The sequence below is a fragment of the Acomys minous genome (genome assembly GCF_964271855.1).
Source record: "Acomys minous genome assembly, chromosome: 18".
NCBI classification, from domain to species: domain Eukaryota; kingdom Metazoa; phylum Chordata; class Mammalia; order Rodentia; family Muridae; genus Acomys; species Acomys minous.
Genome location: NC_140501.1, coordinates 40,477,242 through 40,502,472, shown reverse-complemented (window position 1 = coordinate 40,502,472; position 25,231 = coordinate 40,477,242). Strand labels below are relative to the sequence as shown.

Genomic DNA, 25,231 nt, shown 5'->3' with positions numbered 1-25,231 from the left:
TGTTAGTAACTCAGAAACTACTGCTTTAAGGGTTGGTAACACGTAAAGAAATTCTTGTGATTTCACCTATAACATATTTACGATTTAATATTTAAGTTAGGAAAAAAAATCTTGCTTGTCTTTGAAAGTAACTGAAATACCTAAACTTAGGAAGGAAGACGGAGAAAAAGGGCTTGGGCAGGGAGCAAGGAGGCCTGGCGAAGGATAAAACTACAACTCCCAGGATTCCGTGGTTAGATCAACAGCCAGTCGCTCCCTTCGGGCTCCCTCTGGACAGCACACCTCCGGGGAGTCAGTTTCAAATAACTTCAGCGCGCTGTTCTTCTAAGGGAGTCTCTTTCCCACTTCATCACTTCATTCTTGTTTACTGTTATGGACACCTAAGGACCACTACCCTACAAGAAGCGTCAAAATGGAGGAGGAGCCACATACAAACGGTAACCCGGAAGCAATAGCCTGGAAATGACCGTGCTTGCAGTACCATAAGCTGAGATGTTTCGGGCACAGAAGGTTCAGTTATCAGTAAGAAACAAGAACGTCGTTTTTCTTCTTTTACATAGGTATTCACAATTCTTTCTTGGCCTTAAGGGGATTAAAAATTTTTTTCCCAACAGTCCACTTGTGTTAACTTCCGTATAGACTCCGTATAATACTGACTTACACAATATGGTTTTCACATTGTGCTCCTGGCGCCCGTTTAGTGTCACTTTTAACATGCCAGAAACTGAAAACTGCTCTTAAAATGTCGAGTAATACTGGGTTGTGGGGGGTGAACTTGAAGCCTTGCCCTTTCTAGGTTTACATAACCTTAGAAACTAACGTTAAGATGTTTGACCTTGATAGTTACTTGTTCCAAGGCTGCTCCTAAAATGCAAAATTTAGCCAGAGCTGTTATTACCAAAAAAAAAAAAAAAAAAAAAAAAAAAAAAAGCGCCATCCGTTTATTCTTTCCACCGTCAAATAACACTCAAATCTAGGTATAAAGATGCATAGAAACTTCTGGAGGAGTGTTAAATGTGTGGATGCTGGGCATTTGTGCATTGTTATACAACCCAATTTCAGCTATGGTTTGTTTTGTTTTGGTTTTTGGTTTTTTGAGACAAAGTTTCTCTGTGATGCTTTGGCTGTCTTGGACTTGCTTTGCAGACCAAGCTGGCCTCGAACTCACAGAGATCCTCCTGCCTCTGCTCCTCCCCACCTCTCCGAGTGCTGGAATCAAAGGCACAGGCTACCACGCCTGGCTTCAGCTATGATTTGTTATGCTAAATCTTTTAGTAGAACCCAGTGAATGCTGAATCTTCTGAATATTTAATTCTTAAAATGATAATGCTAAGTTTGACTTACAGATCCAAGAGGTTTATATATAACTGTGTTGCCCAGCACAGCAGCAACGCTTCTTTGTAAAGGCTGCTTCTGGTAAATTGTTGTGCTAAGGATCAAATCAGAGGCCTTGAGTATGTTAGGCAAGTGGTCTACCACTGAACTACATCCCCATGCCATTCTGCTAAATTTTGACACTTCCAGTTTTAATTTCAGGAGGCAAAACATTTTTCTTAAAACAACAACAACAACAAAATTTTTTCTTAGAAATCTCTTCTCCTTCATGCTCAATGAAGTTATTATATTCTTCTGTTAGCTCTTGATTATTTGAGGGAAGAACAGATAATTTTTGTATAGAGCCAATTTCACCTAATCTGTCATTTTGAAATGTTTGCGTGTGTGTGTGTGTGTGTGTGTGTGTGTGTGTGTGTGTGTGTGTGACTGACTACATGTACCACATGCACGCTTGGTGCCCAGGCAGAGGCAAGAAGAGGGTGTCAGATGAGTCTCCTGGAGCTGGATTTACAGGCACCTGTGAGCCACTATGTGGCCACCTTGGTCCTCTGCAAGAGCAGCAAGTGCTCTTACCTGTCAAAAATCTCCCCAGCCTGCTAATCTTATTTACCTCTGTTAAAATTGTGAACATAATGTGTAGTGTGTAAAAGACTTGGGAAAGTAGGAAAACTTAAAAGGCGTCTGTCATCCCACAACTCCGGTGACTTCCTTTTGATGTGTTTTTGTTTGTTTGTTTTCTTTTAAAATATATGTCGTGTTTTGAACGAGAATGATCACCATAGGCTCATATATTTGAGTGTTTGGTCCCTAGTTAGCGGAACTGTTCAGGAAGGATTAGGAGGTGTGATCTTGTTGCCACTGGGGGTGAGCTTTGAAGTTTTAAGAGTCCATGTCAGGCCCAATCTCTGCCTACAACTTTCAGATCAGACTTGAGATCTCAGCACCATGCTAACCTGCCACCACCCCCCCATGCTGTCAACTGTAAGCAAGCCCCTGATTAAATAATGCTGCTGCTTCTTCCTTTTTTTTTTTTTTTTTTTTTTTTTGAGACAGGGTTTCTCTGTGTAGCCTTGGCTGTCGTGGACTCCTTTTGTAAACCAGGTTGGCCTGGAACTCAACATCGATCACCTGCCTCTGCCTCCCAAGTGCTAGGATTTAAGGTGTGTGCGACCACACCTGGCTAAATGCTTCTTTTTATAAGTTCCCTTGGTCATGGTGTCTCTTCACAGTAAGAGAACAGTAACTAAGACAATATTCTTTATCTGTTTTTTCCTCATATATTGTAGAATTTTGTTTTGAAAACAGAGATTGTACTGTTTTATAACCTGGGGTTTTTTTCAGTTAATAAAATACCATCATTGTCCCCTTTCCCCCCCACCAGATCCTCCTACTGTTGTTAACTTGGTCTTTTTTTAAAATTTAAAGAAATCATTATTTATTTTATGCATATGAGTGCCCTATTTCCATGCACACCAGAGAGGGAATCAGATTCCATTACAGATGGCTGTGAGCCACCATGTGGCTGCTGGGAATTGAACTCAGGCCCTCTGGAGGAGCAGCCAGTGCTCTGAAGTGCTGAGCCACCTCCCCAGCCCTGTTAACTTGGTCTTTTAATATTTGAGGGTTTCTTCCTTTAGGTTCTCAGCTGAGAGAGAAGCATCCTTAGGAAGTGACCACAGGATTGAGAATGAAAAACCCTGATCTTGAAATCAACAACCTGTGTTATAATACAAGCTCTGCCTCTATCCAATGGGTGAATACTTGTGATGGTGTTACCTGACTTTCTCTGGAATCTCAATGTTCTGAAGTTGAACAATTAAAACAAAATGCTTACCTAGTATATGCAAGGCTCTGGGGTCAATCCCTAATTCCCTCCTCCCTGCCCCCACAACACAGACACAGAGACATATACACACTCACACTCTCGCTCTCTAATAGTAATAATAAATGTTTAAAAATAAATTAATAAGGGCTGGAAAAATGGCTTATCGGTTAAGAGCACTGTCTGTTCTTCCAAAGGTCCTGAGTTCAATTCCCAGCAACCACATGGTGGCTCATCTATAATGAGACCTATTGCCCTCTTCTGGCCTGCTGGCTCACATGCAGGCAGAATACTCTATATAAAAAATAAATAAGCAAATCTTTAAATAAATTAATAAATACAGAAAAATTGTTTGCTTAAGTTTAACCACATACACAGAGACATACACACACACTCTCGCTCTCTAATAGTAATAATAAATGTTTAAAAATAAATTAATAAATATAATGAAATTGTTTGCTTAAGTTTAAGCAGACATGTTAACCTACATTTGTGACCCAGCATTTGAGAGGGTGAAGCAGGAGTTCCCCAGTTGGAAGCCAGCCCAGGCTGTACAATTAGACCCCTTTATAAAAATCAGACTAGATAATGAATGAGATGTTAATATTTTCCTCAATCTTCAGAAATCTATGACTATGTACCACCTAAAGATTGCATCATTATTTTATAGCTTTGTTTGTTTTTTGTTTTTCAAGACAGGGTTTCTTTGTGTAGCCTTGGCTGTCCTAAAATTTAGCTCTGTAGACCAGACTAATCTCAAACTCACAGGGATCTACCTGCCTCTGCCTCCTGAGTGCTGGGATTAAAAGCATGTGCCATCACAGGCCAGTTATTTTAAAGAGTTTATTTATACACTCATTTAAAGTTAAAATTGTGTTAACCCCCTGGTGCTGCATTTGCTGGTTTTATTCCTACTTACTTGCCTTGGGTTATATATGTAAGGTTACATGTTTGCTTGCTTGCTTGCTTTTCTTTCTTTCTTTTTTTTTTTTTTTAAACAGGGTTTCTCTGTTACACAGAGCTCCTGCTGTCCTGGACTCACTTTGTAGACCAGGCTGGCCTTGAACTCACAGAGACCCACCTGCCTCTGCCTCCCAAGTACTGGGTCTTAATTTTTTCTTTTTGGTTTTTAAAGACAGGGTTTCTCTATGTAGCCTTGCCTGTCCTGGACTCCCTTTGTAGACCAGCAGGCTGGCCTCGAACTCAGCAATCTGTCTGCCTCTGCTTTCCAAGTGCTCAGATTAAAGGGTGTGCCACCACTGCCCGGCAGGCCGCTTCTTTTGCTTTAAAAAAAAAAAAGGGTGTGTATGTGTGCTTGTGTGTTGGTGTGTGCAGGTGAATAATTCTCAAGAGTCAGGTCTCACTTTCCATCGTGTGTGTCCCAGGGATTGAACACCGAGGTAGTCAGACTTACCTGTTGGCACTTTTATTCTATTCGTGCAGTTATTTCGCCAGCCTCTCACTTGTTTTAATATAGTATTTATTTAGAGGTTTTGAGAATTTTTGTGGATTCAACTTGGTGACATTCCTCTTTAATCCTTCCATTTGGGAGGCAGAGGCAGGCGATCTCTGAGTTTAAGGCCATCTTGGTCTACAGAGTCAGTCCTAGGGCAGCAAGAGATACACAGTGAGACTGTCTCAAAACAAAACAAAATAAAAACTAAAACTAAAAATGTGGGGTGTGGGGCTGGGTGTGGTGGCGCACACCTTTAATCCCAGCACTAGGGAGGCAGAGGCTGGTGGATCGCTGTGAGTTCGAGGCCAGCCTGGTGCACAAATAGAGTCTAAGATAGCCAAGGCTACACAGAGTGACCCTGTCTCAAACAACAACAACAAAAAAATGTGGTGTGTGTGTGTGTGTATGTGTGTGTGCATGTGTGTTTCTATCTGCTCTTGATTGTCTTTGGAGCTAAAGGAGGCAATGAACTAAAGGTTTCTCTGAAACTCCTAGTTTTATTATACTTGTATCTTTAGAGTTGTGTTTACAATTTGTATCTCACACTGCAGCTGCTGAGATGCATCGTCCCCTGTGTATTTGGCTTTTTCGGACTCTGTCTCTGAGAGCTTACCCCGAGAGACACATCTTCCACTGTCAGCAGTTTAAACAGATAAGTCTTGACACACGGCTGTGGGATTTTAGACAAAACAAGCTTTGCATTCCCCATCAGCTGTTGAGTAAGAGTTGGTCCAGGAGCTACTGCCATCAAGACGCAAGGATGCTTTGGAAACATAAAGCCCTACAGAAGTACATGGAAGACCTGAATAAAGAGTACCAAGCCCTTGACCAGTGTGTACAGGATGTCTCTGCGAACGAAGGAGACCGGAGGGCCTCACACAGAAGGCACGCTGAGTTGGCACCACTTGCAACTGTTTATCAGGAAATTCAGGAAGCCGTGCAAGCCATTGAAGAATTAGAGTCAATGTGCGAAAGTAGGTAAAAGACGTATGTGTGTGTATAAGTGTGTAACTGATTAAACTTTGAGCTCTGTCTTTTTAAAAGCCTACAGAGAATAAGCTCAGTTCTTGGTAAGGAGAGGCCTACATACTCACTCAGTGTTGGACGAATTTCAGCTACTAAGAGTTCAGGCTCTTCACGGTACTTACCTAGCGGTTGAGAGTCTAGGAGACTTGATATCGTTGTAATTTACTGAGCATTGTTCTACATAAAGGAATGCACGATGTTAGCTCATCTCCCTTCGAAGGGCCTGTATGATGTCATATGAGAGAATAATGTGTCACGTGCACTCTACAGCCTGGTGACCTCCACATTGTCTTAGAGACTACACCAAGTCCTTAAGCTATAGAGTCACGGTCATGGTAGAGGCCGTTTCAGTGTAGTCACGCCTGAAGGTTTCGTTTTTGTTTTCTTGTTTTGAGTTTTTTGAGACAGCATTTCTCTGTGTAGCCTTGGGTGTCCTGAACTTGCTTTGTAGACCAGGCTGGCCTTGAACTCACAGCGATCCACCTGCCTCTGCCTCCTGAGTGCTGGATTAAAGGCGTGCGCCACCACACCCAGCTACACCTTAGGCTTTGTTATTCACATGGAATTGGGAGAATTGTTACTAGGAAACTTGTTTCCAAACCTGCACTGTATTTAACTGTGTCTAAAGTAACCTGGCCTGGTGTGAGCCTCCAGAAGTTGGGACCAGCCTGGCTAACTAAGTCATGCTGAACCAGATTTCCTTCTTGCCTCACAGTTTGTTTCTCCACCAGCCACAGCATCTTCAGGGACAACCCCCACCAGAGGCAGAGTCGTAGGAGACTGAGACAGGAAGACAAGGTGGTCAAAGCCAGCCTAGAGTACATAGTGAGACTCTGTTTCAAAAACAAAAACAAAAACAAAAACAAATGAAAAACTTTGAAGACATACGTGAGGCAGTTATGTAATATTTCCTCTATGAGAATTTTAAAGAATTTCCTATTATCTCTGATGCTGATATTAGGTCTAAATAAACAAGATGAAAAGCAATTGCAAGAACTTGTATCAGAAGAAAGGCAAATCATTGATGAAAAGATCAACTTACTGTACAGTGAGGTATGTTTCAGACGGTAGACTAATCTCAGTAATGCTAATATTGAAGGAATAGTTTTCTTCCTAGAATATGCTCTGATGCTCAAAATAACTTCCCCAGCAGTGTGTTCTTTTTTTGTTAGTTTGTTTGTTTGTTGTTTTTCGAGACAGGGTTTCTCTGTGTAGCCCTGGCTGTCCAAGACTCGCTTTGTAGACCAGGCAAGGCCTGTGCTCCCAGCATTGTTCTTTTAACACAGTGAGTAATTAAGCTATATTTAGTATAATTTGCTAATGGATCATTGGAAGAGAAACTGAGGTGTCAACGAATTTGGACTCCCAGAGGAAGAGAAAAATCATAGCTAAATCTGTTGGTTTGTCAGGCAAGAAAACATAATACTCTAGTAAGAAAATTCCAGAACCTAGTGAGATGCCTCAGCAGATAGAGGTGCTTCTGTATACACCCTGCCTACAACCTGATGCATCACACAAGGTGACAGGAGAGAACTAACTGTTGCCCTCTGACCTCTGCATGGCATGTGTGTGCAGTGGGGACACACTCAGAAATAAAAATAAATGAGTAAACCCTTAAAAAGAAATGTGGTCACCATGGAGACAATTCAGATGGTTTTAAGGGTTGGGAATAAATAGGTTCATGGATTGTGTTAGGTTGGAAACTTGCATGCTGAATATGATAGAATAAATCTAAGTGTAGAGTGTACCTTTAGTTAGAACTAGTAAGGCGTTGGCATGCTGGGGACTCTAAGGCTTCCTGACACTGTGTCAGCTTCAGCCCATAGTCTAGATAGAAAAGGGCAGATTCTATAGAGTGTCCCTCTTGGCTCTGTAGGTGGTTTGCTTTTCAAAGACAATGGAGACCATAGTGTCCTGTGCCATGGTTCCCTCCGCTGTCATCACTGTCGCTTCAGCTTTCTTACTGTGGGATTCAGAGGGGTTTTGAGAACACAGAAGGCTGTGTAGAGATATCACCAGTGAACCAAAGGCAAAACAGAAACCTGACAGTCAGCAGTCTCTCCCACGGGCTGTCATTTCTAGCAAGATGGAGGATTTTAGAAAACGGCAGTGGGGAGGAGAGTCATGACATGCAGGTAGACTTAGTTTGACTTGAAAGACCTTTTAATAATCAGGTTGTTCTCCTATCCTTCCTAAGAGGGAAACTTTATTGGTAACCTAGGAACCGCCTCCCCTTTCTTGTCACACGTGAGAAGCTATTTGACTCTTGCTTTGAATCCCCTTAATATAGTCTTTAAACAGAATGACCTCACCAAGAATACAAGGTATGACATAGTGCTGACCATCACTTATGGCAGGGGAGAATATATAATTATATGTCAAAAGTCTTCATTTGGAGTAATGAAGAATTTTAAAGCCTTGCTTCATTCATCAGATGAAAGACGCCAGTGTTTAGAACCAATTTTAAGAGGCAAAATCTAACAAAGATGGATGGAACACTCAGGGCTTTGATCATAATTAACTTCATTTTAGAAAATTAAGATAATCTGATAACATTGCAGAAAAGGCTCAGATAAGTGACTTCATTGTTATATGAACTGACTAGCTCATTGGATTGCTTAGGCTATGGGTTTGGTTTGTTGGTTTTTTTTTTTTTTTTTTTTTTTTGCCTCCTTGGGATATTACATGGTTTTGTTAACTACTGACTTCTAAAAGATGTTTTGAGGGCTTTGATTGAATTTCAAGTAATAATATACCAAGGAAAAGAAACATTAGTGATTGCATTTTCCTTCTTTTCCAGCTTTTGGAGCACCTAGTGCCAAAGGAGAAGCACGATGGAAGTGACGTCATTTTAGAGGTGACATCTGGAAGAACCACCGGAGGTCAGAAGAGTCAGTTACTGTACATGAGTTTTGACAACTGACTTTTGCGTTGTCTTGACATCGCCGTCCCTTGCAAGCCCATCGCATGTGCTTAGTTTAGGAAACACTCATTCCCTGAGTGCCCATACCTTAGGGCAGTGTGCTTTAATATTTGTGCTTACTGAATAGCTTGTGTGTTTTATTTTAGGTGATATCTGCCAACAATTTACCCGAGAAATATTTGATATGTACCAGAATTATTCATACTATAAACACTGGACATTTGAGCTGCTGAATTATGCACCAGCAGATTATGGTAAGCATATGGAGGCAGAGGCAGGCAAATCTCTGAGTTTGAGGCTAGCCTGCTCTACATATTGATTCTGGCCTAGGCAAACATACATAGTGAGACCCCGTCTCAATAAATATGAGATAAAAAATAATGTAAAGCTTAAAAACTATACCAAAACAAAAACAAACAAAACCCCAACACACAAAACCCCTCATAACATACAATGGAAGGGCTGGAGACATGGCCCCGTGGTTAAGGGCGCTAGTTGCTCTTCTAGAGGATCAGGCTCAATTCTCAGCACCCACATGGAGAGCCACAACTCCCCTCCATCTGTAACCCGTGTCCCAGAGGATCTGTTGCCCTCTCTGGCCACTGAGGGCACCAGGCATGCATGTAGTAACAGACAGACAGACAGGCAAGACACTACACATATAAGATTTTTATTTTTATTTTTATCTTTTTTAAAGCAGTTCACTGCATCTTTTTTTTTTAAAGATTTATTTATTTGGTTTATGCATATGAGTGCTCTGTTTTTGTATACACCAGAAGAGGGAATTACAGATGGTCCTGAGCCACCATGTGGTTGCTGAGAATTGAACTCAGGACCTCTGGAAGAGCAGCCAGTGCTCTTAACCGCTGAGCCATCTCTCCAGCCCCCACATGTAAGCTTTTTAAATTTTAGAAATAGTAGTACTAGGCTAGAGAGATGGCTTAGAGGTTAAGAACACTGACTGTTCTTCCAAAGGTCCTGAGTTCAATACCTAGCAATCACATGGCGGCTCATAACCATCTATGAGATCTGATGCCCTGTTCCGGTGTGCAGGCATACATGCAGGCAGAACACTATATACATAATAAATAAATAAATCTTTAAAAAATAGTAGTACTGATAAAATATAATCAGAAGATGGCCCGAAGGTCCTGTCTTCTGAGTAACACAGAACTACATGGTGGTAGACACAAAGGTTTTTAGTGATAAACTAGAAAATCGAAGTAGGATAAAAGGCTTAATTAAGGTAAACAGCAGGGGGAAATCAGTATGCTATATTGGTAAACTGTGATTGGTACAGACTGGCAAGTCCAGCAGTACCTTTCTCTACCTTTCTCTAGTGTATAGCAACTCTTCAGCCATATTGAAATTTAGGTAGCAGGGATCCTGTTAGCCTTTCCTTTCAGAAGATGACATACTGGTTCAGGGAGCCCAGTAGATGATCTCAGCTTCACAGCAAAATGTCAACACTGTATTTAATGCTCCAAATATGCTTCAGTTTACCCCTGCAAAAGTCTCTTGATAAGTAGATGAACTAAACAAATGTCATATGCCGTTATATGCACTGGCCAGGTAGTCAGAGTGATGCATAGCTCTTCTGTTACTTGTGTAGCCCACAGACGTGGTAGTGGTGGTGATATACAACTTACGGGAACCAAAGCACGGACAAGTTATGTAAGACAGCTGACTGCGTATAACTAGGAAGAAAGGAATTTGATTGAAATTCAGTCAGCCTGATACTGGCTCTATTATTTTTTACAGAAAAGTTGTAGGATTCTCCAGTTTATATAAATTCAAATGTTTGTATTTGACATGAAGTAAAGAGCATGGGCTCGGGGGGATAAGCTTTTATTTCTTCCTTTCTTTTTTTTTTTAGTTCTTACTACATAGCCCTGGCTATCCTACAACTCAGTATGTAGACCAGGCTGGCCTCAAACTCAGAGAGATTCAACTGCCTGTGCCTCTGGAATACTGGGATTAAAGGAGCGTGCCACTATGCCTGGCAGCAGGAATACTTTTAAAAGAATGTGAAGTTGAGGTAGGAAATTTAAATTGGCCGTGACCGCACTCTGTTTCAATCCCTGGGTGTCTTTTATAGTATGACCGTAGTGCACTGAATGGGACTGTCAGGTTTTTTATATCATGTGTTCACTGAGGCATATTAGCTTCTTTACCTGGTAAAGGCCTGGGAGGCCTGGGGTAGGTGAAGAGAACCTCCGCCATGAAGGGTTCCTCTGACCTCCACATCAGTCTCATGGCTTGACCACTCTGCACGTGCACTATTAATAAATTAATTAAAAATAATTGATTATTTTTGGATGGTTAAAGGGACCTCATTCATTGTATTGTTTTTTGTTTTTTAAGAGTACTGCTATATTGGCAAGACTAGTAAAGGACCCATATTGGGATTCATATAAAATATGAGTAATGTCAATCAAGCACTTAGCCTTTCCCATATAATTGTGTAATTGTGTCACTGGCTTTCAAGCTGTAGACAAGGTAAGATAGGTATATTTTTTTTTATTACTATAGTTGATGCTTTTTTTTTTTTTTTTGAGACAAGGTCTCACTGTGCCCCTTTGGCTGCCCAGGAACTCACTACATAGACTAGGCTGAGCTTTAACTCATAGTCACTTGCCTCTGCCTCCCAAGTGTTGGGTTAAAGGCATGTGCCACCATACCTGGCAGATGTCTCTTTATAAATAACCTGTTTTAACTGATGAGTAAAAAAGAAACGATAAGACTGCTTTATAACATTCAGTAATGTTATAGAGTGTTTTATAACATTTAGTTCAGCATAAAGGTTGATAAGAGGTGGGGAGTGGCGGCCCACGCCTTTATTCCAGCACTTTGGGAGGGAGGCAGATCCTGTCTTGAAAAACCAAAAAGGAAGCTGTCTATGTCTAGACCAATATTTGCAGGGTGTGTGTGTGTGTGTGTGCATGTGTGCCACATTGTGCATGTGGCGGTCAGAACATGTGTGCCACAGTGTACATGTGGCAGTCAGAACATGTGTGCCACAGTGTACATGTGGCGGTCAGAACATGTGTGCCACATTGTGCATGTGGCGGTCAGAACATGTGTGCCACAGTGTGCATGTGGGGGTCAGAACATGTGTACCACAGTGTGCATGTGGGGGTCAGAAGACAGCTTGCATGAGTCAGCTCTCTCCTTCTACCATGGGAGTCCCAGGGACCCAACTCACGTCATCAGGCTCGGCAGCAAATGCTTTTACCCCCTGGGCCATCTCATTGGCCCCCTCAGATCCCGACATCACATGTCTCCTGTAATCTTGCCAAGGGCTCAAGCTAATGTTTGATTCAGTCTCTGGACCCTACTGCCAAGTCTCAGCAACAGAACAGATTGACTTGCAGCAAGCGTATGCAGTCAGGCTGGAGAGATGGCTCAGCAGTTAAGAGTGCTGCCTGTTCTTCCAGAAGACCTGGGTTCAATTGCCAGCACCCACATGGCAGCTCACAACTGTCAGTACCTCCAGTTCAAGGGGATCTGACACAAAGATGTAAACAAAATTCTAATGCACATATAAATAAATAGACACACACACACACACACACACACACACACACACACACACACACACACGAGTATGCAGTCAACTAAACTAGACCATTAGCACTTCTGTAGGCCAGCTGCCCAATAGTTCCTCAATAATGAGTAGGAGTGAAAGAAATGGCTAAAGAACGTGGGGATTAAGAGACTTAAGGGGAGGCCGGGCGTGGTGGCCCACGCCTGTAATCCCAGCACTCAGGAGGCAGAGGCAGGAGGATCACTGTGAGTTCGAGGCCAGCCTGATCTACAAAGTGAGTCCAGGACAGCCAAGGCTACACAGAGAAACCTTGTCTCGAAAAACCAAAAAGGAAAAAAAAAAAAAAAAAAAAAGAGAGAGAGAGAGAGACACTTAAGAGCCATCCCCTGAGACTAGGAGTGATGGGCATTGAACCCAAGACACTGCATGGCTAAGCATGAGCTTTGCTACTGAGTTATTGTTTTTAAACAGAAAAGACTACTCCATAATGCCTAAGGGAGACAGCCAGGTACATACAGATATAGTGAAGTAGTAAAAGTGACCATGTGCCGACTCACTGTAATGATTAAAACGCCAACCCGACAGCCTAGAAGTGCTTAGGAAGAGTCTCTGTGGGGGACTGTCTCCATTAGGCGGCCTACAGGCATGTGTGTAGGTGATGGTCTAATTGACGGAGGAAGACCCAGCCTGCAGGTGGGTGGCACCGTCCCCTGGTTCTAGACCTTGGACTGTGGAAGATAGAGAAAGCAGCCGGACCTGACGCACATGCACACTATTCTCTTCGCTTGACTGTAGATATAACAGCTACTTCAGCTTCCCACCTCAACTTCCCTAGTGATAGGCCAGTCGGGAATTACGAGATAAAATAAGCCCTTTCTTCCCTAAGTTGTTTTCTGTCACACAACAGAAGTTAGACGGGGGCACTCTTAGGGAAGGGCGAGGACTGACTGGAAGGGCCTGGGGAGGCCCAGGTGGCAGGCGAAGGAACTCTATTACACATTTGCATCGTGTGCTTTTCTATCTCTGTATATTCCTGGATATATTTGTTACCTTCTTTTATTTTGGGAGGAGAGGGAGAGGGGTCCATGGAGAGGTCCGAGGACAGCTTTCAGGAGTGAGTTGTCTCTCTCCCACTTGGATCCTCAGGGACGGAATTTAGGTCACCAGGCTTGGCAGGAAGTGCCTTTTCCTGCTGAGATATCTTATTGGCCCCTTTGTATCTGGTATTGTTGGCGGGTATGTGTGTGGCGTTTAGAGCCTAAGCACCAGGGTTTTTGTGTGTGTGATAATCTCCACATCACTGGTAAGTATTAATTAATTCCTGAAATGTAGAAGGGCTAAATATATTCAATAATATGAAATTGTGTTATCGAGCATTTTCTAATGTATGACACATACTTGCCTACAATTTTACAGGTAATTCAATGCAGATAATGTCCCAGTATTCCTTTTTTCTTAATGGCATTTTTTTTATTCTTACAAAGTAAGAGTTCATAGATAGATGGAATCTAAAAAGTACAAGCCTGGTGTCATAGGTGTTATGTGCCGCTGTAACCCCAGCGTTTGAAAGGCAGAAGCCAAATTGTGAGTTTAAGGCCAGCCTAGGCTACATAGCAAGACCCTATCTCAAAAAAAAAAAAAAAAAAAAAAAAAGATACAAAATGCACTGTTACTCAACTCCTCAGAGATAACCATAAGTATTACTCTTGACTTTTTCTTAACCATTTTTTATTTTTTACATATTTATATTATTACACATATAAATAATAAACTACCTATAGCAAGAAGAACCATGACACAATCAGGAATTACATAAATGTTACATTTTTAGTGTTTTGGCTATTTGTTTATTCTTGACTTTTTTGTTTCACTTTATATATTATTATATTCTATATTGGGATAATATAGTTTATATCTATTTCCTGTTCCCATTTCAGGTGCTATACTGACAGCCAGGCCTTAGATTAAGGATAGTTACAGTCCTAATCTTTTTCAAAGTAGACTCTGCTCATATTTCTGAATCTTCTTCCCCAGGTGGACTACATCACGCAGCGGCCCGCATTTCCGGTGACAGTGTCTATAAGCATTTGAAGTTTGAAGGTGGGATCCATCGAGTCCAGCGGATCCCGGAGGTGGGCCTGTCATCAAGGATGCAGCGCATTCACACAGGAACAATGTCAGTCATTGTCCTTCCACAGCCAGATGAGGTAACTTCACCAGGGCACGTGAATCTGGCCACGCCATGTAGACTGTGCTGAGAAGCCTGGCCTTCTAGAAAAGTCTGGTTTCATGGTTGACAATTAAACTTAATAGTCTTTTTTTTTTTTTTTTTGAGACAGGGTTTCTCTGTATAGCCTTGGCTGTCCTGGACTCACTTTATAGACCAGGCTGGCCTCAAACTCACAGAGATCCACCTGCCTCTGCCTCCCGAGTGCTGGGATTAAAGGCATGTGCCACCATGTCTGGCGAATTTAATAGTCTTTATTAAGAATGTTTAACTCTTTCCAGGGTAAATTCCCTTACTATCCCCACAATGTTTTGTTTATTTTATTTAATTTAAAAAGAAGTCACAGGGCCTGGTGAGATGGCTCAGTAGACAAAGGTACTCATTGTGAAGTCTCATGACCTGAGTTTAATCCATGGAACATGCAGGATAGAAAGGAGAGAACTTACTCCTGCAAGTTGTCCTCTGACTTCCACAGGCACTCCATGGTGTGTACACACAGACACGCATACACACACACACACTCACACACGCAAATATAATAAGAACAGCAATAATGTATTCTCACAGTCATAGAGGCAAACAGTCCCAAATCAAGGTGGCTGCGTGGTCCTGATCTCTGAAGGGACCGCATCCTTCATTTGTCTTCCAGCTTCAAGCAGCTCTGGGTGTTCTCTTGGCTCGAAGCTGCTCAGCTCTAGATTCTGCTTTGAGTTCACGTGGTCTTGTTTAAGCAGAGGAGTCCTCGCGTCCTGGAAGGACTCTTATGATTGTATTTAGAGTCTAGCTGGAAAATATAGTAGGATCTTTTTTTTAAAAAAATGTTTTTATGTGCATTTATTTAACTTGTGTGTCTGTAGGTGCATGAACACAAGTATGCCTTAGCATGCACATGGGAGTCAGAGGACAGTCCAGGGCTCAGCTCTCTCCTGCCGTGTGGGTCTAGGGATCAAACTCAAGCCTTTAGCCTCGGCAGCACATACTTTTACCTGCTGAGCCCGCTCATCAGCCCTGTAATCTTTGCTTGAACTCAATTATATCTTCTCAGATCCCCTTTTCAAATAAAGTTGAGGGTGGTTAATGTGACTCACCAATAAGTACACATGGAGGAGGGCGGGGAGGGAAGCCTTTGGGGCAGTGCTTAAGATTCCCTCAGTACTGCAAGTCACCCACTCATGGACACACACATACCCCCCGCAGTTTAAAGTAGCCCATCTGCTGCATCAGTTTCCTTTGCTTTACAAGAGAGAAAGAGCCGCGGAGAAGTGGTTAGTACGGCTCTCCACTCACTGAGGCTAAACCCTGTAACTCACCCAGGTCGACCCTTCTTTATCCCACCCCGCCCTGCTCCTCCCTGTCCGTCTCTGGCTGTGAGAGCCGAGACAAGAGGGTAGGACATCATCCTGTCTGGCTATCTATGTGAGATTGGGGAGCAGCTCCAGGGCTTCACGGTCAGGGTGGCATGGCATAGAAAGAGACCTCATGAGTAGGTAAGTTTCTGAACAGGGAACCTGGAACTAACGAGAATCAGTGAAGTGCACTGTAGACATTTTTATGTTCGGAATCACTATGAGATCGTCAGTGGTGATCAGAGATTACGTAATTCAGTGATCGCACACCATTCTCAGTCAGGGCTTCAACACTGCATCCTCTAAGTGGTCAAGTTCAAAGGTAGACGCCATGCCTAGCATGCCTACTGCCCTAGGCTTAACCCCCATCGCCTCAAAAATATAAGAGCATTTCATGGAAATAGGTTGTTTAGTTAGGCAAGTGGTGGTGGTGCACGCCTTTAACTCCAGCACTCGGGAGGCAGAGGCAGGTGGATCTCTGGGATCTTTTAGTTCAAGGCCAGCCTGGTTAACAGAGTGAGCTGCAGAACAGCCAGAGATACACAAAGACCCCTGTCTCTGCTGGGTTGGGCTGGTGTTGGTAGTGGTGGAAATAAGTCTTTTATGGTTATCTGTTTGGTATCTTCCTTTAATTTTTTTAAATTCATGGTTTACATAAATAGTTTGGTTTTGGGGGAAAATCTCAGAGTAAAGTGTCTGTGGGATTGTGAATTCACTTATGCGCTATTCTGTTGTCCTAGGTCGATGTGAAAGTGGATCCCAGGGATCTGCGAGTAGACACATTTCGAGCCAGAGGAGCAGGAGGGCAGCATGTTAACACAACAGACAGTGCTGTGAGGCTTGTCCACATCCCTACGGGTGAGCAAGACTTTGCTCATGTCTTTGTTACTTACTGTTGCTGAGATAGGACACCATGATCAAGGCAACTTATAAAAGAAAATGTCTGGTCTGGGGCTCATGGTTGCAGAGGGCAGTTGATGGCCATCAAGGCAGGGAGCATGGCAGCAGGCAGGCATGGCCCTGGGGCAGAAACTGAGAGCTTGTGTCTTGATCTACCGGCACAAGGCAGAGAGCTAACTGAGTGGTGTGGTGTGGGCCCTGAAAGCATCAAGCCCACCCCCAGTGACACACCTCCCCAATCAGGCCACGCCTTCTAATCCTCTCCAAGCAGTTCCACCAAATGAGGACCAAGCAGTCAAATATATGAGCCTATGGGAGCCTTTCTCATTCAGCCTTTCATCTTTTCCTCCCTTTACATACTAACTAGCTAGCCCTCAGAGGACATGGTCCATAGTAGTTTACGGTTCTTTGCACAAAAATTTTAAAGATGACAATGTGGATCTGATGTACCAGTTGCATCTGCTTTCTCCTTCTGCTTGGAAGCAGTTCCTCTTTTGAAGGATGCAGGAGGTGAGTGTATCTGTGCAGGAAAGGTGCTTGGCTATGCTGGACCATGGGGCTCCGTGAGCAGTGCTCCAGTCCAGTTCCCAGGGGAAGAGAGAGGCAGCATGGACACGCCATTGCTCAGATCCTCTGTTGTCCTGTAGATTACCACTAGTGCCATGAAGCTCTGCTGCGTTAATGCTGGCCTGGGTACTGGCCACTTGCTCACTGGGATAAACTATAAGTTTTTTTTTTTTAATTCATTAAGGTGATTTTAAATGCATTGTCTCACAAGAGTGATACATTCTGAGAAATGCATCAATACCTAGTTTTATCACTGGGTGAAAATTATAAATGGTTGCAAAGTAAGGTAAGCCTCAGCAGGTCAAAAGACTTTACAGGACAGCTACTGTATGTGCAGACTATTCTTAGCCACTTGCTATGTGCTCAGTTATTATTATGCTTCAGACTAAAAAAAAATTTTTTTTGTTTGTTTTTTGAGTAGCCTTGGCTGTCCTGGACTCACTTTGTAGACCAGGTTGGCCTTGAACTTGCATCACTCCGCCTGCCTCTGCCTCCCAAGTGCTGGGACTAAAGGCGTGCGCCACCATGCCCGGCCACTAAAACAAATTATTTTTAACATTTTCATTTCTTTTTAAATTACTAACAAAATAATCTTGCGTGTGTATGTGTGTGTGTGTGTGTGTGTGTGTGTGTGTGTGTGCGCGCGCGCGTGCGCGCACCCAAGTGTATGCATGTGTGCATGTTTCTGTATGCATAAAGGTCAGAAGGAATCTGATCTCAGAGAGCTGAAGTTGCAGGTGTTTGTGAGGACACCTGACTCGTTCTATGGCTGCTAGGATCCAAATGCTGGTCCTCATGATTGGCCATCAGGCAGTCTCAAATGCTAAGCCAGGGCTGGAGAGAAGAGTCCAGTGAAGTTAAGACCTCGCACTGGAGCGCAGTTCCCAGCACCTTCTTGTGTGTCTCACATCTGCCTCTCACTCAAAGGCCTCTGACCACGGGGGGCACAGCACTTGGTGTTTGTGTTGGGGGTACAGAGTTGAGTGGTGGAAGTGATGCCAAGAATGGCTTCCCAGGCTTTACTCATGCTAGCTGGGCAAATGCTCTATCACTGAACATATTCACAGACTTACGTAAAGCTCATTTTCAGCATTAGTCTACTTTTCTGTATTTGTGACTGAAAGAGAAAAGGTCAAGTGCTGCCTGAGTAGGAGTGAGGTGGGTCAGCACTCCCTGAGGATAGTAGTAGGTTACTCCGGGAGAAATACCTGGGTGAGAAAAAAAGAAGAAATGTTCAGAGAGCACAAGTAACTACAACAGTTGCTGCTTCAGCCTTTTCATCTGAAGGGTCTCAGAGCCACACCTCACAGCACGCTCCTGTACGCCCCGCACCTGAGAGGCTGCTGTGGGATCACCAGCTTATGGACTGCCTGAACTGCATAGGGAGACATTGTTAAGAAAAAGAAAAAAGGCCAGGTATAGTGACACACGTCTTTAATGCCAGAACTTAGCTGGGAGGTAGAGGTGAGACAGGCAGATCCCTGTGGGTTCACGGCCAGCCTCGTATACATAGTGAGTTCCAGGCTACATAAGACTACAGAGTGAGTACCTTGAAAAAAAGAACAGTAAAGGCTGAGATATCTCATTTAGGCTTCAGAATCTAAGAAGGCACCTAGAGCTATTACCAAGGATTTCTAAAGTTGCTAACTCTAAGCTGTTGTTCATCTTTTGCCAAATTCCATGATTAATCTTTCCCTCTAAACTGTTCGTCAGCAAGGTGTGGTGTTCTGTGACTTTAAATCCACAGCTCCTAAGGCATAGACAGACTGTGAGTTAAAGGCCAACCAGGTTACTCAGTGAGACCCAGTCACAAACAAACAATATATAAAATAGTCCTCCTTTCTTCTTTCTTTGACCTTTGGAAATGACAATGGACGGTTTACCTCTGGTTGTTTTTCAGGACTGGTAGTAGAGTGTCAACAGGAACGATCACAGCTAAAAAATAAAGAAATAGCTTTGCGTGTGCTGAGAGCTAGACTCTACCAACAGATCATTGAGAAAGACAAGAGTCAGCAACAGAATGCTAGGAAACTGCAGGTAAGACAAGCGTAACAATCGCAGCACTGTAGGAAAGTCGCTTTGTGTAGACAATGCGGTGTGCCCTTACATGAGCGGAGCGTCTCAGAACGTAGGAAAATGGGCTTATTCATAAATAAGGACTATTTAAATGCCAGCAGCCTCGGGCGGTATGATTGCATGTAGGCACGGCAGTCTCCCAAGGAGTGAATGAAAACACAGAAGTATTTGCTGTTTGTTTCCCTGCAGTATTTATGTTGTGACTTCTTAAAATGAAATTGGTTGTTTTTTGTTTAGTTTGGTTTTGGCATTGGTTTTGGTTTTTCAAGACAGGGTTTCTCTGTGTAGTCCTGGCTATCTTGGAACTCACTTTGTAGACCGGGTTGGCCTCTGAACTCTGCCTCTTGAGTGCAGGAAGTAGATGGCGTGAGGCACTGGGATTAAAACCAGCAGGAAATTAGAAGATGTTCAGACATTTAAAGGCCTGTGGTTTTTATTACAACTCTGTATGAATCAAACATAAATGACGCTCCTGAAACAAGGAAGGGAGCTTGTTGCTGGAGTCTGGGGATAAAGATTAAAAAGAGGGAATTGTAGAGGAATTTAAATTCAGAACATGGCTGCTCTGGCAAGAGATCACATCCAAAGACCTTCTGGGTCTGTGTGATCAGCTGAAATGCAAACTACGGGGACAGGGGCAAGCAGGTCTATCTAAGTTCAAGGCCAGCCTGGTATAGAGCAAGTTTCAGGTAAAGAAAAGCTCAGGTCCAGGTGTGGTGGTACATGTCTTTAATCCCAAACAATGAAGGTAAAGTTAGTTTGTAGAAGGAAGCATCCATGTTTGAAAGTGATGTTTAATTGAGTGGCAGAAAAGGTGACATATTGGGGCTGGAGAGATGGCTCAGCAGGCAGAACACTGTATATGTAATAAAAAATAAATCTTGAGAGAGAGAGAGACAGAGACAGAGACAGAGACAGAGACAGAGACAGAGACAGAGACAGAGACAGAGAGACAGAAAGACAGAGAGCGCAAGTGTTGGGCATGGTGGCTCATACATATGATCCCAGAGGCGGGCAGATCTCTCTGTGAGTTCAGGGCCAGCCTGGGCTACAAAGCAACTCCAGGACAGCCAAGGCTACACAGAGAAACCCTGCCTTGAAAAACAAAAACAAAAAAAGAGGATGTTTCAGAGAAAGATTTGTTTGTTTGTTTTTGGTTTTTTGAGACAGGGTTTTTCTGGGTAGTCTTGGCTGTCCTCAACTCTCACTGTAGGTCAGGCTAGCCTCAAACTCACAGGGATCCACCTGCCTCTGCCTCCCAAGTGCTGGGATTAAAGGCATGCCTAGCTCAGAGAAAGATTTGACAATAGGATACACACCTTCAAGAGAAGAGAAAGGAAGGGGAAGCTACTTTCAGGAGTCAATTCAGAGAGAGAGAGGAGGCAGTCTTACTGAGATAGTAATAGGGCCATAGGTTGCAGAGAGAGAGAGAGAGAACTCAGGTGAAGACTGAATGAGCCAGAGAATGAGAAGGAGCCAGGAGATTAGAGCAGATTTCTGGAGTTAGTTTGAGGCCAAGCAGAGCAATTCACCGTCTAAGAGAAAAGCCAGATGAAATAAGTCAGCTGGGAGAAGAGTTTGGGCCAGAACAGCTGAGTTGAACCAGCCAGCCAGATCTCAGTAAGAACAAGAAAGGGTGAGTCTCAAAGGCTGAAAACATTCTACACCTAGTTAGATTGTACGGAGGCTAGAAGCTTCCATGACCAGGCCTAGGTTAGCACACGGAGGCAGTAAGCCTCCCAGACAACAACTAAAGCAGGCAATTAAAAGTTCCTTTTAGAGAGAACGACTTTATATTTCATGCTGTTTGGTACTTCTTGAATTTTGTTTAATGTATTTATAGTATTAAGTATAGTATGCAAGCCGGGAGTGGTGGCGCACACCTTTAATCTCAGCACTTGGGAGGCAGAGGCAGGCAAATCGATGTGAATTTGAGGCCAGCCTGGTCTACAGAGTTAGTCTAGGACAGCCAAGGCTACACAGAGAAACCTTGTCTTGAAAAAACAAAACAAAATAAAACAAAACAAAACAAAAAAAAGAAAGAAAAAGGACATCAGATCTCATTATAGATGATTGTGAGCCACCCTGTGGGTGCTGGGAATTGAACTCAGGACCTTTGGAAGAGCAGGCAATGCTCTTAACCTCTGAGCCAGGTCTCCACCTGGGCACAGTATATATATTTATATTTATTTATATTAAAGATTTATTTATTTATTATTATGTATACAATGCTCCGCCTGCTTGTACATCTGCAGGCCAGAAGAGGGCATCAGATCACATCATAGATGGTTGTAAGCCACTATATGGTTATTGGGAATTGAACTCATGACCTCTGAAAGAGCAGTCAGTGCTCTTAACCGCCGAGCCATCTTTCCACCCCAGGCACAGTATATTTTTAAAAATTAAAAACCCTAAAAAGGAAGGAAAGAGAAATTTTTAAAAATTTATTTTTAAAGGAGCTTGAACTATCAAAGAGGCATTTATTCTTATTCTGTGCTAGACTCTCCACAGGTGTCTGTTGTCTGGTGGGCTGGCCTGGAAGCCAGGGCCTTTTGCTGGGTAAGCATGCATTCTCCCACTAAGCTGCTTCCCCAGCCCCAAACTTGTAGTTTTTTTGTTTTTTGTTTTGTTTTTTTAATTTTTTGAGACAGGGTTTCTCTGTGTAATCTTGGCTGTCCTGGACTCTCTTTGTAGACCAGGCTGGCCTCGAACTCACAGAGATTCGCCTGCCTCTGCCTCCTGAGTGCTGGGATTACAGGCATGCACCACCACACCCGGCTCTCAAACTTGTAGTTTTAAGATTACCTCCTGCCTATTCTTGTCTTGGTCTGTGGATATAAGGGTGTTTTAGTAGATACTTAAGCCCTTCAAACAGGAAAGTCAAGTATAAGGAATTTATTAAGATTTTATAAATATTGTAATTTTTAATTCTAAAATGTAAAATATAAATTTCTTTTTGTTATGGGACAGGTGGGAACAAGAGCCCAGTCTGAGAGAATTCGGACTTATAATTTCACCCAGGATAGAGTCACTGACCACAGGATAGCATATGAAGTCCGTGACATTAAGGTAATATTACTATGTTTTATGTACCTTTGCTTTGTTAGAGATATAATGAGGGGCTGTTGGAGAGGTGGCTCACTGGCTAAGAGCACACTCCCAGGATCCACTCTGTGGAAGGTGAGAACCAGCTAATGCACAGAGACCGGCCTGCCTCTGCCCAAGCCTCTGCTGCGGTTAAAGGTGTGCACCTCCAAGCCTAGCTTTCTCCTTGGTTTCTTTTGTTTTTTTGTTTTGTTTTGTTTTTCGAGATAAGGTTTCCTTGTGTAGCCCTGGCTGTCCTAGGCTCACTTTGTAGACCAGGCTGGCCCCAAACTCACAGCGATACACCTGCCTCTGCTTCCCAAGTGCTGGTGTTAAAGGCGTGTGCCACCATGCCCGGCTCTCCTTAGGTTTTTAACTTTCTTCATTAGTCTATGATGTTTGGTTACTTGTCTTGCTCAGACACTGACTCGGTGTCTTCTGAGAGTTAAGCACTAGAAATTGCCCTGTAAAACTCTAACACCCTGGGGAATCCAGGGGAACGCCCAAGGTATTATGATAAATGGTAAGAGTAGAATCCCTTTTACTCAGTTCCGAAAATGAAATCGGCTTGTGGTGCCATCATAACTGGACACCAAATAGTATTTATTCTTCTAAGTAGGTACATAGCATGTAATAGTTGTATGAATCTTTTAAAAGTTTAGGGGGCTGGAGAGATGGCTCAGTGGTTAAGAGCGCCACCTGCTCTTCCAGAGGTCCTGAGTTCAATTCCCAGCAACCACATGGTAGCTTACAACCATCTATAATGTAATCTGATACCCTCTTCTGCAGATAAAGCACTCATATACAGTAAATAAAATAAATAAATTTTTGGAGGTATGGCTCAGAGGTTAAGGACACTGACTGATCTTCCAGAGGTCCTGAGTTCAAGTCCCAGCAACCACATGGTGGCTCACAACCATCTATAATATGATCTTGTGTCCTCTTCTGGTGTGCAGGTGTACATGAGGCAGAGCACTGTATACATAATAAATAAATCTTTAAAAAAAAATAAAAAATAAAAGTTTAGTTATTTACATATGAGTGCTCTGCCTGCATGTGTGCTGGCAGGCCAGAAGAGGGCACCAGATCCCAGTATAGATGGCTATGAGCCACCATGTGGTTGCTGGGAATTGAACACAGGACCTCTGGAAGAACAACCAGTGCTCTTAACCTCTGAGCCACCTCTGTAGCCTGAATATTAATTCTAAGATTGAATCATAGTGCTTTCCCTTCCTATTTGTAGTTTAATTGATATTTTACACTATGCTGTTAGCTTTAGAATACAAATATATTAAGATACCCCAAAATATGGGAACATTTCCCTAACATTCAACTTTAAGACTCCTCAAGAGAGAGGAGCACGTGGTGACAACTCTCAGTGTTCCGTGTTCCACATGCCAACCTTAACATGCGTCCACTGAGCCAATTCTGAGTTCTAAAATAGGAAAACATGAATTCACTAACCCCAAGTCTAGCACACAAAACATCTACACAGGAAGGCTACTTGAAGACACCACTGCAGTCATTCTGCAGCGAGAGAGGATGACAGGGAAATATAGATGAAAAAGCCTTTGCCCCCTGTCATCACTCACAGATGTTTTCTCTCAACTTTATTTTTGAACTTGTTCAGCTCTATAATCTGTTTGCAATGAATACCACATAGCCTATATCTGGCTTGAGAAATTGTGAATATTTTGCTATATTTGCCTTCTTTATCCCTCAATTCCTTCACTATATTCACCTGTTTGGCATTTGAACTATTTAAAAACAAGCTGTTGGGGAGGTGGAGGCAGAAGGATTAGAAGTTCAAAGCTATCCTCTGCCACATTGGACGTTCTAGGTCAGCTTGTGCTAAAGACCTGTCTCAAAACAAACAAAACCCAGAAAGAAAGAAGGAAAAACAAAGTAAGAAAGAAAAGAGTGTTGCAAACTAAAGAGTTTTGATCCCTTCAAAATTACAAACTATTTTGCAGTTACACAGGACTTCTAGATTGTACCTATCCGGGAGTGCTCACATGAGGGCCAGGGATCAGCCTCTGGTGTCTTTCTTTAGACTCCATTCACCTTGCTTTTAGAGATAAGGTCTCTCACTGGCCCAGAACTCACAAATCAGGCTAGACTAGTTAGGCAGAACCACAGGGATCTGCCTGCCTCTGCCTCCCCAGTGCCAGGTGGTGAGTGCATGTCACCACACCTGGAGCTTACAGTGCCAGGTGGTGAGTGCATGTCACCACAGCTGGAGCTTACAGTGCCAGGTGGTGAGTGCATGTCACCACAGCTGGAGCTTACAGTGCCAGGTGGTGAGTGCATGTCACTACACCTGGAGCTTATAGTGCCAGGTAGTGAGTGCATGTCACCACACCTGGAGTTTACAGTGCCAGGTGGTGAGTGCATGTCACCACACCTGGAGCTTACAGTGCCCCTTTACAAAAGCTGGGGGCCTAGGATTTGCCACATGAGCCTTTGGGAAACACCTGAGATCCAAACCATATGCCAAGGTTGGATAGTAACTCCTTCTTTCTTATCAGGAGTTTTTACATGGAGGGAAGTGCCTGGATCAGCTAATTCAGAGACTGCTACAATCAGCAGATGAAGAGGCCATTGCTGAATTGTTGGATGAAAGCCTTAAATCAGTGAAATAAATGCAGCTTATTTATTATTATGTAAATAAAATGGACTTTGATCAAGAAACAAACAGGTGTGGAAGTCTTAATGAATATTCAGAGTATAGATGTATCTACAGAGTTTTTATACAAATCACTTTAATGAATGAAAATCACATCTGACATAGGTTTATTTATTTATCTATTTAGTTTTTTGAGACAGGGTTTCTCTGTGTAGCCCTGGCTGTCCTGGACTTACTCTGTAGACCAGGATGGCCTCGAACTCATGGAGATCCTCCTGCCTCTGCCTTCCAGGTTC

General features: G+C 43.0%; 1 protein-coding gene across 5 annotated transcripts; it reads left to right on the top strand.

Annotated features, from left to right (window-relative positions):
* Positions 1-277: 277 nt before the first annotated feature.
* On the top strand, positions 278-25,004 carry MTRF1 (mitochondrial translation release factor 1). Of its 5 annotated transcripts, none has more exons than XM_084767945.1 (10): positions 278-437; positions 5,165-5,587; positions 6,601-6,692; positions 8,440-8,521; positions 8,709-8,816; positions 14,144-14,316; positions 16,423-16,540; positions 19,050-19,186; positions 22,196-22,294; positions 24,838-25,004. In XM_084767945.1, exons 1-10 carry the CDS (start codon positions 413-415, stop codon positions 24,949-24,951), a joined length of 1,371 nt encoding a protein of 456 aa, XP_084624071.1. In that variant the 5' UTR covers positions 278-412; the 3' UTR covers positions 24,952-25,004. The 5 variants fall into 5 exon arrangements, with proteins under 5 accessions (XP_084624071.1, XP_084624074.1, XP_084624073.1 ...); XM_084767948.1 differs by having other exon boundaries at positions 296-522; positions 5,326-5,587; XM_084767947.1 differs by having other exon boundaries at positions 296-522.
* Positions 25,005-25,231: the final 227 nt, after the last annotated feature.